This window comes from Bombina bombina, chromosome 1, assembly GCF_027579735.1.
Source record: "Bombina bombina isolate aBomBom1 chromosome 1, aBomBom1.pri, whole genome shotgun sequence".
In the NCBI taxonomy this organism is placed as follows: domain Eukaryota; kingdom Metazoa; phylum Chordata; class Amphibia; order Anura; family Bombinatoridae; genus Bombina; species Bombina bombina.
The window spans coordinates 471424036-471442329 of record NC_069499.1 but is presented as its reverse complement, the minus strand read 5'-3'; the positions used below and the strand labels follow the sequence as shown (position 1 = coordinate 471442329).

Here is an 18294-nt window from a genome sequence, read left to right as displayed (position 1 = left end):
GGTCTAACTAAGGGTGATGGGGAAACCAGACGTGTACCTCACTGTCGAGGCCCACAGAAGGCCGAAACGATTGTCTGGGGTCGCTATGTTCCTTGTTCAGAAGAGAAATGCCTAGTATTTTGGGGCTGGACTGACCTTACTTGGCGGGACCAGACTGATATACTTCAGGAAAGTTTTCCTCTGTGAAAAACACAAATAGACTAAAAGAGGTTGCTCCTAGGTGGTAACTCACCATAGAACTGAGCTGTTGTTTGTTCCTGGTAGAGCACTTCTACTATCATAGTATGCATTTGTATTATTGGAGCAATTAACTAATAAGCTGTTATTCTCATTTTACCTCTTCAATAACTAACAGCTAGATTACGAGTTTTGACCACTATAGAGAAATTAACAAACGCAACAAAAGTTACGTTATTTAATTTCCTATAGCGCTGCTATTACGCCTTTTGCGTGCGATATGGTTGCGTTGAGCTCCATACCGCACACAATCAGAGCACTGCTGAGACGTGCTTGTGCACAATTTCCCCATAGACATCAATGGGGAGAGCCAGCAAAAAAAAAAACTAACACCTGCGATCGCGGAAACAACAATTTCCGTAACGCAACCCCATTGATGTCTATGGGGAAATTAAAATACCGTTTAAACCCTAATATAAACCCTACGTCTAAACACCCCTAATCTGCTGCCCCTGACATCACTGACACCTGCCTACAGTTATTATCCCATAATCTGCCGCTCCCAATATCGCTGCTACCTAAATAAAATTATTAACCCCTAATCTGCCGCTCCCGATATCGCCGCCACTATACTACATTTATTAACCCCTAAACCGCCAGCCCCCCACATTGCAACAAGCTAAATTAAACTATATTAACCCCTAAACCTAACCCCCTATAATTAAATTAGATCTAAATTAAATTTACAATTATTAACTAAATAATACCTATTTAAAACTAAATACATACCTACCTGTGAAATAAAACCTAAGCTAGCTACAATATAACTATTAGTTATATTGTAGCTAGCTTAGGTTTTATTTATTTTTTCACAGGTAAGTTTGTATTTATTTTAACTAGGTAGACTAGTTAGTAAATCGTTAATAACTATTTACTAACTACCTAGTTAAAATAAATACAAACTTACCTGTGAAATAAAACCTAACCTGCCTTACACTAAAACCTAACATTACCAAAAATAAAAAAACCTACAATTACAAAAAATAAAAAAAACCTATCATTACAAAAAAAAACGAAATTATCAACAAAAACAAGATTAATCCTGTTCTAATACCTTTAAAAAAAAAACACACCAAAATAAAAAACCCTACTCTAGAATAAACTACCAAGGGCCCTTAAAAGGGCCTTTTGGGGGGCATTGCCCTGAGATAACCAGCTCTTTAATTTTAAAAATAATACAAACACCCTCTAACACTATGCAACACCCCCCCCGAACTACCAAGGGCCCTTAAAAAAGCATTTTGGGGGGCCCTTAAAGGGGCCTTTTGTAGGGCATTGCCCTGAGATAAACAGCTATTTTACTCTTTTTTTTAAAAAACACCACCTAAAAATATACATTACACAAACAAACAAATCATCAAAGATAAAAAAGAATTACACCTAATCTAATAGCCCTATCAAAATAAAAAAGCCCACCCAAAATAAAAAAACCCTAGCCTACAATAAACTACCAATGGCCCTTAAAAGGGCCTTTTGCGGGGCATTGCCCCAAAGATATCAGCTCTTTTACCTGTAAAAAAATACAAACACCCCCCAACTGTAAAACCCACCACCCCCACAACCAACTCCCCCAAATAAAAACACTACTTCGAATTAGCCAATAGAATGAGAGCTGCTTAAATCCTATTGGCTGATTTGAATAGCCAATAGGATTTTAGCAGCCATAATTCGTATTCGCTGATTCAAATCTTTCAGCCAATAGGAATGCAAGGGGTGCCATCTTGGATGACGTCACTTGCATTGAAGTTCCAGTTTACGGCGGAGACCGTATAAAGAGAATGTTCCGCGCCGGATGTCTTCAGGATGGACCCGCTCCACGCTGGCTGGATGAAGATCGAAGAGGTCGTCTGGATGAAGACTTCTTGCCACATGGATGAGGACTTCGCCCGCTGGATGAATCCTTCAAGCTGGACTCCAACAACTGTAAGTGGATCGTCTTGGGTTTGGTGTTAGGTTTTTTTAAGGGTTTTTTTTTTTAGTTTAGGGTCTGGGCAGTAAAAGAGCTAAATGCCCTTTTAAGGGCACTGCCCATACAAATGGCCTTTTCAGGGCAATGGTTAGCTTAGGTTATTTTAGAGTTAGGGTTTTTATTTGGGGGGGTTGGTTGTGGGGGTGGTGGGTTTTACTGTTGGGGGGTGTTTGTATTTTTTTTTACAGGTAAAAGAGCTGATATCTTTGTGGCAATGCCCCACAAAATGCCCTTTTAAGGGCCATTGGTAGTTTATTGTAGGCTAGGGTTTTTTTATTTTGGGTGGACTTTTTTTATTTTGATAGGGCTATTAGATTAGGTGTAATTCTTTTTTTATTTTTGATAATTTGTTATTTTTTGCAATTTAATTTATTTATTTTTTGTAGGTAGATACTTTTTGTAATGTTTAGAGTAGTGTTAGGATTTTTTATTGGTAGTTTAGTTTTATTTAATTGGTAGTCAGTTTAAATTTAGTTTAATTATTATATTAGTTTAATTGTTAGTTTAAAATTATTTTTTTTAATTTGACAGGTAAGTTTTAATTTAATTTAAGATAGAGAAATATTAATTTTAATATAAAGTTAGGTGGTCGTTAGGTTTAGGGGTTACTAATTAAAATTAGTTTATTTTGTTGTGGGGGGCTTTCGGTTTAGGGGCTAATAGTTTATTTTAGTATATTTCTTTGTGGGTGGCTTGAGGTTTAGGGGTTAATAGGTTTATTATAGCGGCGGTGTGGGCGGATGGCAGATTAGGGGTTAATAATATTGAAATAGTGTTTTTGATGCGGGAGGTTGGCGGTTTAGGGGTTAATAACTTTAGTATAGTGGCGGCGATATCAGGAGCGACAGATTAGGGGTTAATACATTTATAGTGTTTGCGATGCAGGAGGGCCTCGGTTTAGGGGTTAATAGGTAGTTTATGGGTGTTAGGGTGCTACTTTATAGCAGTTTAGTTATGAGTTTTATGTTACAGCTTTGTAATGTAAAACTCATAACTACTGACTTTAGATGGCGGTACAGATCTTGTCATTTTAGGCTGTAACGCTCATTTTTTATCCTCACCGCAAAACTCGTAATAGCAGCGCTATGGGAATCCCATGAAAATACGTCATTTTTACGCGTGCGGGACTGACGTTGCGGTACAGGCTAAAAGGTGTGCGGTACACCTATACCAAAAAGACTTGTAATGGCTGCTGTGCTGTTTTAACGCTGAAAATACCATATTTTCAGCGTTACAAGCCGCAGCGCAAAACTTTTAATCTAGCTGTAACTCTTTTTTCCAACAACAGACTCATACTATGTAATGTGACTATTTACTACTCACCTTCTATGTAAACAATATTCTTTTCAGTTTTTGAAGCAACATCATGTAAATAATGTGTCACTATTATTTATGGTCAGATGATGCAAATATCAAATTATACACTCTAGTTTTTAGATTGCATGATATTCATGTTCATACATGGATCGATTGTTTTACCAGATTACAGTGATGCACGTTAATGTGTTTAATTTCTAAAGTTATAAAATATTAAACTTGCATAGAAACATGTTCAGTAAGCATATTTTATGTTTGTAAAAATAAATATTTCAAAAATATTTCAAAAAGTATTTACATCAAACAAATTGGAAGCACTCATGTGGTTCCTCCAGTAGACATTGTGTTGTGCCAGATTATTTAAAATATAACCTTCTGGAGAGATTACTGTAAAGCTCCACCTGAATGATCCAGACACCTTTGACATAGGTTTACCAAATGTGCAATTAGTCATGGTCTTTGGTCTAGAAGGTCCCTCTCTGCTTTACCTGGATTATGAATGACAGGTGTGAGCAACCACGCTCTGCACCCCTGACTCTCGTCACCTTTGTACAGAGGGAAACAGCATTAGAGGGGTTCATTTAAATATATCAAATAGAACCATATAACATAATTATATAACAAAAAGACCATTCATTGATCTAAATAACTGTATTATAAGTATATTAAATGTGATTATCTTCAATCTGCGTTAAACACTTGTCAGCTACATTTTTAATATTAATATGATTTGTAATCACTCGTGATTTTATTTTCCCCTATAACTTTTTTTTCTTTCAAAGACCATTGAGAGTGCAGCATAAATGTAATAAAACCAACATGCTCTCTTTGTCAAAAATGTTAATTCAATAAGAATTTTTACATTTGTAATGATGATTTTATGACATTTACATTTTATAGCACAAGTAATATGTGTTATAAAGACAAAAAGTAGTGTATTAAAGCACAATTATTTATTTATTTTATAAATTATGGTGTATCTATTCTTAAACCAGTTACTTCTACTTGTGCTAAATTGTGAAATATAGAATTAAAAGGTATGATTATGTTAACTCACTTTAGTTACAGTCAAAACCAATGGTTGAATATATGGTTATAGAATATAAATACATATATACGTGTATAAAATATATAAAAACATCCAGATTTTATGAATGATCAATAGTTGTAACCCACTCTTAGAAATTCTAAATTGATTTAAAGCATACATTTTTAACACATTTATGAAACTAATATCTCAATAAATAAAGTTGCTGGAACTTTGCCACTTTTGCACCCACCCCCTAGTTGGAGCAGCAATTGAGCAGCTCACAACCATTAACTTCCCTATGGATAGAATGACTTCCAAAGTCAGGATAACAACATCACTAAAATGTTTTATACAACAAATGATAAAAAACTTCCTCTATAAAACAGCCACTCATATGCTCAAAAGAGAACTTGAAACAGGTTCAAGAAAAACTAAATTGAACAAAAAATCAAACAACCTCCCCTCAGCATTGACATATTGAGATACATGCTGAGTCATGGTTTAGCTTAAAAAAAAACTCATAAAAAGTGTTCTTCAAACCCCTTTTCCCCGCTAGAACACCCCCGGTCTGTGAAATTTTTCAAGTATGATTCTCCGCTACCATATATATTTTTTTTAATTCTTTTTATTAAGAGAGAGAAAAGATGTTTACAATTAACAATCAAGAATAGACACATCTGTTAAAGTGATACAAAATAAAATGTTACATTTAGCATCTATTCAGTTGTCTACAGTACATCAACATTCAAACATTTTTGCTCATGCTTGTAATCATCGCTTTCCCATTTTTATGTTTAATTTAATACAAAATAATACAATATAACTATAATTACTAACTGTTATGTAAACAACAATTAAACTTAGCATCTTTCATTTACTGTGTATTTCACTTTCACGTGGAAAGTTCTGATTCATTTGCTTGCACCTTGCTCAACGAGACCCAGGAGACGAGGAGAAAAAAAAAAGGAGGGGAGGAAAGGATGAGGTATATTATTATTAGGAGAATATGTGAGACCATTCCCCTCTCAGGGAGTCTTCTATGAATATGATGGTATCTCTAAATGGTAAGAGTATCTGCCTTTGAATTTCTAGTGTAAATGTCAGTATGAGTCTGAGCCACTTCGGTAGGAAGAGGTTCAATCTATTTTGTACATCTATTCTTACATCTATTTGTTCAGTGAACATTTGTAGTTTTAGCATGTTTGTGAAACAAGGGATAGTGGGTACAGAGCTTTTGGTCCATTGTTTAAATATGCATTTCCTAGCCATTAGGATCACCAGAGTCAATACTGAGTTAAACTGCCTAAATTGTGGATCCCATTGCATAAATAGGATAGTGTCTGGTTGCAGTGTGATTGGGATATTTAGCTTTTTTTTTAATCCAATATTGGATTTTACCCCAATATTGTAGTATCAATGGGCACGTCCAGATATAGTGTAATAGGTTTGGAGATTCCAGAGAGCATTTTGCACATTTATTGGTCCAATTAGTGGCCCATTTGGCCATGCCTCTTGGTGTCAAATACGCCCTGTGGACTAAACGCACCTATGATTCCCTGAACATTGCAGACAAAGTAGCTTTCTTGGTTTTCTTTCCATGCTGTCTTGCATCTCCTCTCATGTGATCTACCACTACCATATTTTTACTGATACTTATTAATTGAAACACAAATGTCTCAATGACCTCATGAAAGGTAAATGTGGGAGTTTTTGTGGAGTAAATAATTTGTTTAAAAAAATGTGGATTATCATGAGCTTTTCAAACATTTTGGAATGTGTTAAAAGGTAAAAAAAAAAAAAAAAAAAAACCCCACAAAACTCTGATGCTCAACTTGAGTCTTGGTGTTTTGGTTTTAACAATAATTTATTTAATGAATTACTGTAAGAAAGAATTTCAATAATATATACTATAAATGGTATAGAGATATGTCTCCCTTTTGTAGATTCACTAAAATTGTAGCGGTTAACTAGAGTGCCATGTATTCACCAACCTTGAATCTTGTTGGTCTCTTGAGCATTGAATTAGGTTACTAGAGATAATTTGTGACACAGATTGTACAGAGATAGTTTGATTTCTTTTAATCATGCTCAGTTTTATTTGATCATTTTTGTAATACTCGTGGGATACTCCTCTATCAGACCGAACTCGACTAGTAGTCTTGTTATCCCGGCGTCAAGCAGGAATGATAGGGAATATCCCAGAGCAAGAAAGTAGTAAGATGAGGATAGCGGCACTCACCACAGGCAGGACAGTCCCCAGCTGCAACAGCAGAGCAGTCCAAGGGCACACCACTAGAATGGACAGGCAGGGTTCAGCAACGAAGAGACAGACCAGCCATTTAGGGGTTAACCAGGTAGAGTAGTCAGTAAGCAGGCAGGAATCAGCAGCAGTGAGTCAGTAGATAGAACGATCTGTCACACCCAGGAGCACACAGAATGACACTTATACTTGGGCAGTGACAGATTGAACAGTTCAAATAGGCACAGGATTCACGCCAGTGAGGACCCACCAGCATCAGGAGCGGGCAGTGATGACATCAGCGCCGCACGCATCCTGAGCCAACACTGCCCCTGGCAACGAGCAAGAAGGAGACACCGCGCCCCTAGCAATGGCTAGAGCGGCGTGGCGTGACATAACCCCCTCCAAAAGGGTTCCCTCTGGGAACCGGAGTCGGTTTCAAAGGATGAGCAGCATGGAACTTGGAGACCAGAGATTGAGCATGCACATCACAGGCAGGAACCCAGGAACGATCCGCCAGGGAGTAACCCTTCCAATGTACCAGGTATTGCAATTGTCTGCGTTTGTATATGGAGTCCAGGATCTTAGCTACCTCATATTCGGGGTCCCCACATATCAGGAGCGGAGGAGGTGGAGCTCGGAACCGGGTATATTTATTCTTGATGTAAGGTTTAAGCAGGGAGATGTGGAAGACCAGATGTATACGTAGGGTTTTTGGCAAGACTACTTTATAGGCAACAGGAGACAGTCTTTTCAGGACCTTGTAAGGACCGATATATCTGGGCCCCAATTTGTGACAGGGTTGACGTAGACGCATGTGTTGGGTAGATATCCAAACTTGGTCACCTACTGGAATGGTACGTACAGAAGCCCTGTGACGATCAGTAAACTTCTTGTATCTAGAGACAGCAGAACGTAGCTGAGAGCAAATATGTTGCCAATGAGTGGTGAGTCCAGTGACGTGTCAGTCTGCAGCAGGAACCCCAGTGGACTGAGTTGAAAGAGGAAACACACAAGGTTGATACCCAGCTGCGGCTTGAAATGGAGAACATCGAAGAGAAGAGTGCCAATGAGTGTTTCTTGCCAGCTCGGCTAAGGGTAGCAACTCAGACCAGTTGGTATGGCTAGCGTTGACAAAGATCCTGGCTTGAAGATCCTGGTTTGCTTTCTCCATTAGTCCATTAGTCTGTGGATGGAAGCCAGAGGACAAGGATACCTTGGTTCCAATCAATTTGCAAAAGGCTCTCCAAAAGGCAGAGATAAACTGTGGGCCTCTGTAGGAAACAATGTTCACAGGAATTCCATGAAGTCGTACCACATGCAAGAGAAAAAGAGAGGATAATTTTTGAGTAGAAGGTAGTTTGGTTAGTGGTACCAAGTGAGCCAGTCTTGAAAAGCGGTCTACCACCACCCAGATTACTGTATGGTGGTTGGAAGAAGGAAGGTCCACAATGAAGTCCATAATTATGTGTGTCCAGGGTCATTTAGGAATGGACAATGGTTGGAGCAAACCAGGAGGTAAGGATCGGGAAGTCTTGTTGGCCGCACAAATCGTGCAGGCTTTCACATAATCCTGAGCGTCAGACTTCATGGTAGGCCACCATACATGCTGGGAAAGACACTTGAATGTCTTAGTCGAACCAGGATGTCCTGAAAGTTTGCTATCATGAGCCCAGGCTAGCACAGGGATACGTAGATTCCGAGGAACAAAGAGGATATCGGAGGCCATGGGGGCACCAGGAGGTTTACTAGACTGAGCACGTTGCAATCTTTGCAGAAGGGTGGTGTTGAGTTGAGCAACCACACAGGAGGGGTTATGGTGTAATCAATAGGAGCTTCTGAGGAATCACTTGAGTGAGGGAATTGATGGGAAAGGGTGTCCGCCTTCTTGTTCTTTGGTCCCGGGAAGATAAGAGACCACAAAGTTAAAATGGGAAAAGAACAAGGCCCACCTGGCCTGTCGGGGATTGAGTCGATGGGCAGTCTCTAGGTAAGTCAGATTCTTGTGATCGGTGAGAATCTGAATAGGATTAGCGGTGCCCTCTAACCAGTGACGCCAATCCGTCAAGGCCATCTTAATGGCTAAGAGTTCACGGTTACCCACATCGTTGTTCCTCTCAGCAGGAATAAAGCATTTAGAGAAAAATGCTACAGGGTGTGACTTGGAAGTCAAAGGGTCCCTTTAGGTGAGAACAGCTCCAGCTTCTGTCTCAGAGGCATCAACCTCTAAAGTGAACTGTAGGTCAGGATCAGGATGGTGACGGATAGGAGCTGAACAAAAAGCCTTTTTCAGACAAGAGAAGGTGTTTACGGCCTCAGGAGACCAATGTTTACAGTCCTTGTTCCGCTTTGTCAATTCAGTGAGAGGAGCCACAGTTTGGGAAAAGTTCTTTATAAATTTGCGGTAGTAATTGGAGAATCCCAAGAATCTCTGCAATCCCTTTAGGGAGGTAGGTTGAGGCCATTCTAGTACTGTGGTGAGTTTAAGAGGATCCATGGCAAAGCCCTCCTTCAAGATGACATAACCAAGGAATTGGATTTGCTCCTGATCAAACTCACACTTTTCTAATTTGGCTACCAAAGAATTCTCTCTGAGGCGAAGAAGCACCTGTCTCACGTGCCTATGATGCTCCTCTAAAGTGGAAGAGAAAATAAGGATATCATCCAGATAAACGATGACTGTGTGGTTGAGGAGATCACGGAAGACATCGTTGACAAATGCCTGGAAGACAGCAGGGGCGTTACACAGCCCAGAGGGCATTACAAGGTATTCGTAATGCCCAGATCTTGTGTTAAAGGCGATCTTCCATTCGTGGCCTGGAAAGATGTGAATCAGATTGTATGCCCCACGTAAGTCCAATTTGGTGAAAAAGCGAGCATGCTGGAGTGAGTCGTACAGTTCAGTGATCAAAGGTATGAGATAGCGATTCTTGATGGTTATGTTGTTCAAGGCCCTGTAGTCAATGCAAGGTCTGAGCCCACCATCCTTTTTACTGACAAAAAAGAAGCCAGCCCCAGCAGGAGAGGAGGAAGGACGAATGAACCCTTTGGCTAGGTTCTCTTGGATGTACTCCTCCATGGATATGGTTTCAACTTTGGATAGTGGATAAGTCCTCCCTTTAGGAAGTGGGGGCTCCGGGAAAGAGGTCGATCTTGCAGTCATAAGGACAGTGGGGTGGCAGCACATCAGGTGCTTTTTTTCTCGATCACATCCACAAAGTCAGTTTATATTAAAGGAAGGTTTGAAGGAGTCAGTATACTGGCTATGGGAATGCGAGGCAGAGGAATGACTTTAGCAAGACAGGAGTGTAAACAGGAGGTACCCCAGGAGGCCAGTTGTCCCTCAGCCCAGTCGAACTGTGGATTGTGTACCCAAAGCCAAGGAAGACCAAGGATGACAGGCTGTGCAGGGGAATGAATGACCTCAAACTGCAGCTGTTCAGAGTGGAGGAGGACTCCCACAGTCAGGGTCAGGGGTGCTAACTCAAAATGGATCACGCCTGAACCAAGGGGGTGCCATCCAGGGTGGTTATTTTGAGACAGTTTCTTTTCTGCAGAAGAGGTAAACCGGCTTGTATCATAAAACGATGATCCAGGAAGTTTCCAGCTGCCCCTGAATCAATGAAGGCTTGAGTGTGGACTGTATTTTGTAGGAAGGTAAGGGTAACAGGTACCAGGATTCGAGAGGAGTGAGGGGATTTTGTTGAGACCATGCTTAGAGGTACCCCAGTGTTATCCTCTAAGCATTGGCTTTTCCCGGCCAAATCTCACAGTTCTTCAGTTGGTGGGTGTCGGATCCACAGTAAAAACATAGTCTCAGTCTCCTTCTTCCCTGTCTTTCAGACTCTGAAGGTCTGAACGAGGAGAGATCCATGGGTTCCTCTACTGAGGTAACTGGAGTAGCTAAAGGGGTAGCGGCTGCTGTCGTAACTGGGTAAACAGGAGGTCGGGAGGGAAGGCCCCTCCTAGCTCTGTCTCTCTCGGCTAGTCTTTCCTGAAAGCGAGAGTCCAGATTGATACAAAGTGCAACAAAATCATCCAAAGAAGAGGGAATATCACAATAAGTGAGTTCATCTTTGATGGGTTCATGGAGACCCCTCCTGAAGGCTGCCTTGAGAGCACTGCTATCCCAAGTGGTTTCTAGTGCCAAGGTGCAGAACTCAATGGCAAATTGTGCCACGGTTCTACTGCCTTGGCGGAGATCCAGGAGAGAATATTCTGCAGCAGAGGTACGGCCAGAAATCCCAAACACAGAAGACAAGGCAGTAATGAACTCATCAGCATCTTGCAGGAGTGTAGCGTTCTGTTCCAAAAGGAGGGAGACCCAGGCTAGAGCTTTGTCCTTTAACAAAGAAATGATAAAGGTGACCCTTGACTGATGAGACTGGAAGGTGTGATGATCATTGCGGAAGTGCAACCTGCATTGGTTCAGAAAGCCCCTGCCGTCAATAGTACCATCATACTTGTCAGGCAAGGGTATCCGGGGTATACATCCAGGAGTGGAGGAAGAAGTCACAGCACTGGGAGTAGGGGCTGGTGGTGTAGCAACAGGAGCAGCATCCCTCGCGGCAACTAGTAAGGTAAGTTGAGCGGTAATAGCCTCTAGCTTGGAATCCATATTCTGCAGCTGCGTGGTATTGGTTCCCAACATATGTCCCTGAAGATAAACAGCTAGTACCACCTCATCTGGCTGCATGGCCCAAGTATAATGTAATGCTCGTGGGATACTCCTCTATCAGACCGAACTCGGCCAGTAGTCTTGTTATCCCGGCGTCGAGCCGGAATGATAGGGAATATCTCAGAGCAAGAAAGTAGTAAGATGAGGAGAGTGGCACTCACCACAGGCAGGACAGTCCACAGGGGCAACAGCAGAGCAGTCCAAGGGCACACCACTAGAATGGACAGGCAGGCAGGGTTCGACAATGAAGAGACAGACCAGCAATTTAGAGGTTAACCAGGTAGAGTTATCAGTAGGCAGGCAGGAATCAGCAACAGTATAACAGTCCAGCAATTTAGGGGTTAACCAGGTAGAGTAGTCAGTAAGCAGGCAGGAATCAGCAGCAGTGAGTCAGTAGATAGAACGTTCTGTCACACCCAGGAGCACACAGAATGACACCTATACTTGGGCAGTGACAGATCATTAGTGAGCTGAGCAGTTCAAATAGGTGCAGGAATCGCGCCAGTGAGGACCCACCAGCATCAGGAGCGTGCGGCGTTGACGTCAGCGCCGCACGCATCCTGACCCGACACTGCCCCTGGCAATGAGCAGGAAGGAGACGCCGCGCCCCTAGCAATGGCTAGAGCGGCGCAGCGTGACAATTTTAGCTTATGTTTTAATTTAATATTATCATGTTTCTGATTGTGTGCCCAGCCTGTGCAACATTTGCATGATTTTGTCCATAATGTCCATGTTTAATAGGAATACCAATTGTCACTAACTGTGATGCTGCATTAATATCAGAAGATATTTAACTGCCTTACATATTAATAGCTTTTAATTTCCAGTTTATAATATTACTTATCTCAGCCAATGTGCAACAGTTAACAAGCCACTTCAGGGAGGCTTTCCCTCTACTATAGCATCCTGTGTATGGAAAAACCCGGTTGTGCTAATGATATAATCTTTTCTTCCTGGTTACACAATTTAGAATGCCCACCTTGTTTGAAGAGGTTTCACATTCCTCATTAATCAAACTTTAATAGACAAAAGTATGATAACGTCATGCAAAATGCGTTAGAAGTAACTGAAGCTACACACAGTCTGCTTGTACGTTCTTTCTTTATATATCCAGTATTGTAGAAATATATTCACTTGTTTATTGCAAACTGCCTCAGTTGAACTAGTATCCTGCAAAGGGTCCATCTAGCTCTGTCTCTTCACATGTGCACTATGTTCATATTTAATATATACTGTCTTGATGTTTGAGAATATTCTCCTTAATAGATTAAATAATGTTGCAGTTCTTGGGACCAATACACCTATAACCTACACCTATAGTTGGGCTTCAACTATGTGACCTATAAATGTATAAATGAAAGTGTGTGCCATTTTTAAACATATTGGGCTAGATTAAAACTGGAGGTCAATTGGCAGCTCAGGGCATTATCTTGGTCTCAGTCCTTGGGGTCTATTTATCAAAGCGCCAATCTCAGTGCAGTCAATACGCTCGCCAGACATCGCTGACGCGGATCTGAATATGATCCCCCTATTTATCAAAAAAGCTGTCAAAAACACGAGCCTCAAGTACGGTGCGAAGGGCATCGGACTGTTGTTAACTAACAGTCATCGATGTTGCGGTTATTCTGGTTTTTCCAAACTTTATTTATACCATTTCATTACTGTCCATGAACAAGTACATTTCTCTAAAGCTAATCTTTTATTTTTCAACTATTAATGTCCAAGAAATAGCTACATTTATACCTCAACAAACAATATCTCATAGAAAGTTATTTTTATATTTATTTGTTATACACAAAAAACTGTTATATGATACTTTCACATAAATTAATGTGTATTTGTATTTCTAGAAGTCTTGATATGCTTTTATCTCATATTTTTTTTATAAATGATTATTAATGCTAGAATTTGTACGTATATCTTTGCACATACACATATACAGTTGTGCTCATAAGTTTACATACCCTGGCAGAATTTATGATTTCTTGGCCATTTTTCAGAAAATATTAATGATAACACAAAAACTTTTGTTTCACTCATGGTTAGTGTTTGGCTGAAGCCATTTATTATCAGTCAACTGTATTTACTCTTTTTAAATCAAAATGACAACAGAAACTACGCAAATGAGTCTGATCTAAAGTTTACATACCCTGATGATTTTAGCCTGATAACATGCACACAAGTTGACACAAAGGGGTTTGAATGGTTATTAAAGGTAACCATCCTCACCTGTGATCTGTTTGCTTGTAATTAGTGTGTGTGTGTATAAAAGGTCAATGAGTTTCTGGACTCCTGACAGACCCTTGCATCTTTCATCCAGTGCTGCACTGATGATTCTGGAGTCATGGGGAAAGCAATAGCATTGTCAAAGGAACTGCGGGAAAAGTTAGTTGAACTGTATAAAACAGGAAAGGGATATAAAAAGATATCCAAGGAATTGAGAATGCAAATCAGCAGTGTTCAAACTCTAATCACGGGATCGTATATTATGTCAAAAATTTCAACATTAGCCGATCTTGATTCTTTGATAACTACGTTGAATCAATCTCGCAACAAATACAACGCGGAATTCAAGCGTATTTTCAGTTGACGCTTTGATAAATAGACCCCCTTGTCAAAGACTAATGGACAATTTGGTATTTCAAGTGTATGGTAAAAAAGGATAATTTAGCACATCTGACATTTTGTTAGCACATCCTATACTTTTAATGGAGAGTGCAAGTGGTGAGTTAAGTGTTGTGCTCAAACTCGATGCAAAATACAGCTGAAAAATGTTGAGCTTTTGGAGACTTGAAATATGAGCAAAGAAATAGAAAGGATATTGATGTAACTTGAGCTTTGTTGACACATAACGCTAATATTTTTTTAGTTCCTCTTGTAATCTAGCCCATTATGGGGAATTCAATTTTTAGTTCAATTTCCCTTTAATTATTTAGGCTCAAAATGTAATTGAATGTGAATATATATTACTGTCCAGCGTCAAGTAAACTTCATGGTTTCATTTTTTGTAGCTAAAGTATAAATTTCCTATTTTAAAAAAATGTACTTTAATCAAATGCTTCAGTGTGCAAAAGAGCATAAAATATTAAAAACAACCTCAAATGTTAGAATGATACAACAGCTATTTTATTATCAAGTGTCCTCTCAAATGAGCATAAGATACAAATCCTTCTTTTGATAACCCCTTTTCTCATTTTTCCTTTGTTCCTCATGTCTGAAGTAATACTGATCAATGTGGTGGACTTTATAGATTATATTTTTAATCAGAGGATGGTTAAAGGATGGAAAAGTGATACTGAGTACAGGTAGAAGAGGGGGTGTCATACGATCATGGGGGACTGAGGTGAAAGGTAGAAGGAGGCTGACAATAGCAACTATCAGAAAACAGAGGTAGAGGTATACACTACCAGTCCAGAATTCCCGTTTTTATTGAAATTTACTCAGTTTAATGTCTCAATGTACTTTGATTTTAAAGCATAGAACAAATAAACAATGGAGATAAAAAATAAATCATGTATTCCTTGTGTAAAAAAAATAATAATTTAAATTGGTGCCCTATCAAATTAGCCACCTTTTGCAGCTATAACAGACAACACGCTCATGGCATTCGTCTACATTGGAAATAGAAAATTGTTCAGAATATTGTCACAATTGTGTTCCACTTGTAGGTTGCTTTGCTTTCTCCCTTCTGTCCAGTTCAGCTCAAACCAGCATGATGAGGTTAAAGTCAATTGTAGCAATTCCATGATTCCAATGCAGAGCACTGTGTCATGTATATCACATTTGTAGATATACACAAGTATGACCCATTCATGTTGTGTAGTTGTGTTTTGCTGGGTTGTATTCACAAATGGGGTGACACAGATTGCAGAGTCCTGTTGCAGTGCTTGGAACCATTCTGTTTATTAAACAGTCCCAAGATACAGCAGCAATCAGAAATCACATAAAATATTAAAGGGACAGTCTACACCAGAATTTTTATTGTTTTAAAAGATAGATAATCCCTTTATTAGCAATTCCCCAGTTTTGCATAACCAACACAGTTATAATAATATACTTTTAACCTCTGTGATTATCTTGTATCTAAGCCTCTGCAAACTGCCCCTTTATTTCAGTTCTTTTGACAGACTTGCAGTTTATCCAATCACTGTCTGCTCCCAGATAACTTCACGTGCACGAGCACAGTGTTATCTATATGAAATACGTGAACTAACACCCTCTAGTGGTGAAAAACTGTTCAAATGCATTGTGAAAAGAGGTGGCCTTCAAGGTCTAAGAAATTAGCATATGATCCTCCTAGATTAAGCTTTCAACTAAGAATACCAAGAGAACATAGCAAAATTGGTGATAAAAGTAAATTGGAAAATTGTTTAAAATTACATTCTCTATCTGAATCATGAAAGTTTATTTTGGCCTAGACTGTACCTTTAAGCTTCTGGGTATTCTCTTTTTTCATGTTTGGTGGTTTTCTGAATGCCAGGATAGGGGTGGGGGTGGGGGTTGTGGAATATTTGAGTGGGTGATACTCTGTAAATAATGGCTGCACATTTTATAATTTGTTTGTATCCTCACTAGAGCAGGACATATTTAAATCCATCATATGGCTAATTGTATTTAATATTTTATTCTTTTTGTAAATTAGTATTTGTAAGCTGATGTCCAGTTATGTCTTTTCTCAGAGGCTTGTGTACTTGTAGCTATCTGTAGTTTACCTTTATATTCTCTCCCTGCATTTACTGTATATACTGTACATGTTTATGCAGATTTAAACCATTTAGATTTGTATCTTTATGTCAGCAAGTATTTTATATTTAATCGCTAGATATTTAAAGGGACATGAAACCCAAAAAGGATGCAATTTTAAAAAAGTTTTTTTAAGTTACTTCTATTATCAAATTTACTTTGTTCTCATGTTATTCTTTGTTGAAGATATACCTATAACATTGTTGCAAAACTGCTGCCATATAGTGCTCCATACATGTATACACTCCAGAACTCACCTTCCTGCTTTTCAACAAAGGATAACAAGAACAATTTTTTTATAATAGAAGTAAATTGGAAAGTTGTTTAAAATTGTATGTTCTATCTGAATCATGAAAGAAAAAAATGGGTTTTTATTTCCCTTTAAGAAGCAGAAACTGCTTCTTTTTCTTTTCTGCCACCTCAGAAGTGGCGAGATTAATCACCCCGGCACTGGATCGTTCAGGGTGATTGACTTTCCCTGCTCAAGCACGACTGGTTGTGCCAGAGAAGTGGGTGGCATTGCACAAGAATCCTCATGTGCAATGTATATTTTGCTTGGCAATCAAACATCGTAAGTGGCTACTTGTGAACCTGTCCCCCTGAAGGGTTGGTAAATTTACCCCTAAGTATATTGAAAAAATGTGATATAATTAATTGACAACATTGACAGATAGATAGATAGATAGATAGATAGATAGATAGATAGATAGATAGATAGAAATAAAAAAATACTCTATGGACTTTAATTATATTGTATAATATGTAACTAGATAGATAGATAGATAGATAGATAGATAGATAGATAGATAGATAGATAGATAGATAGATAGATAGATAGAAACATATTAATGAAATAACAGGCTTCATGTGAAATTAATTCTTTTCATTTTCTACATTTTTTTCAGTCATTAGTGAAAATCAATGGAAAACTTAAGCCTATGTTGGACTCAGTGATTGTAAACAGAGCTAAATGGGAGGAAATGCACCAAAAGAGACTTGGGTCTTCAGGAAGCTCTTCCTCTAATTCTTTCCCTACGCCTGACTCCTCACCACAACCAGCTCTAGAGTGTCACTTGAAGACTTAAGCCCGCAAGTTAGCTGCTGCCATGCAACAAAATGATCTTAACAGGCTGTCATAAGCTTAGCTGTTTAATGAAGTTACTGCAGCCGTGCTTTTAATGAGGAGGTCATGGTTTGGACTTTGGCTGAAAAGCTCACTGGATTGAAGATGAAGTTAAAAGGAAGATGCTGTAGCGATAATGAAGCTTTACTAAGGAGCCACAATAAAGTGCTAATGTCCGAGAACACCAACAGCACTAATTCACGCTTTGCAAACTGTTAGCTGCTGCCGTGTAAAGGATAAACCTGCTGTTTATAGGCTGATGTTGACAGACTACTGACTCAGCTTATGCAGCGCAGCTACTACAATGCACACTAAAGTCATTGCATAGAATATACAAAATGCTGAAAATGAATAATGCATATTTTTATTTGGTGTTTGCTTTTTCTCATTTATCTATACAGTTATTTTGCCTGCCTTGTGTGTGTTATTATAAGTGCTTGCATTACTTTAAAAAAAACAAAAAAAAAAACATACTTTGGGTAAACATACTTTGCAGAACTTTGCTCCATCTAACAAAAAAAACAAAAAAAAAAAAACAGCAAGTCACTGAAAAACTGCAGAGGCAGCTCAGTTTGATATTGCCCAAAGACTAAACAAACTATGCAGATAAATTATATTGTATATGATAAAATATATAAATGATAAATATATTGTTTATTTTAATTTCATTTTTGGTTTTGAAACATTTTTTTCTATAGTAGTAAATATCCTATAATTAAATTAGCATTATAGTATAATTTATTCATTTTGAACCCTTGTCTTATCCAGTTTTCAGTATATAAATACCTTATATATGTCTAGTGTTCTCCACAATCACTTCCAAATGGAAATGACTAAGATTGTGACTGTTATTTGTCAAGTGTGGATCAATACTAAAGAGTCAGAGTAGATTCAGAATATACTTTGACTACCTCCTTTATCCTGTTGGCTTTTTGTTGGTATAGTTTGGGCTCCTTAA

At 38.8% G+C, this 18294-nt stretch overlaps 1 protein-coding gene across 1 annotated transcript in view; it reads left to right on the top strand.

Moving 5' to 3' along the window:
• PDE11A (phosphodiesterase 11A) overlaps positions 1–17703 on the top strand; it is a 1463629-nt gene extending 1445926 nt beyond the window's left edge. The window contains exon 20 of the mRNA XM_053698495.1: positions 17119–17703. Coding sequence (XP_053554470.1) covers positions 17119–17298 — 180 coding nt within the window. The 3' untranslated portion in view covers positions 17299–17703. The remainder of the gene's footprint in view (positions 1–17118) is intronic.
• The last annotated feature ends 591 nt before the right edge of the window (positions 17704–18294 follow it).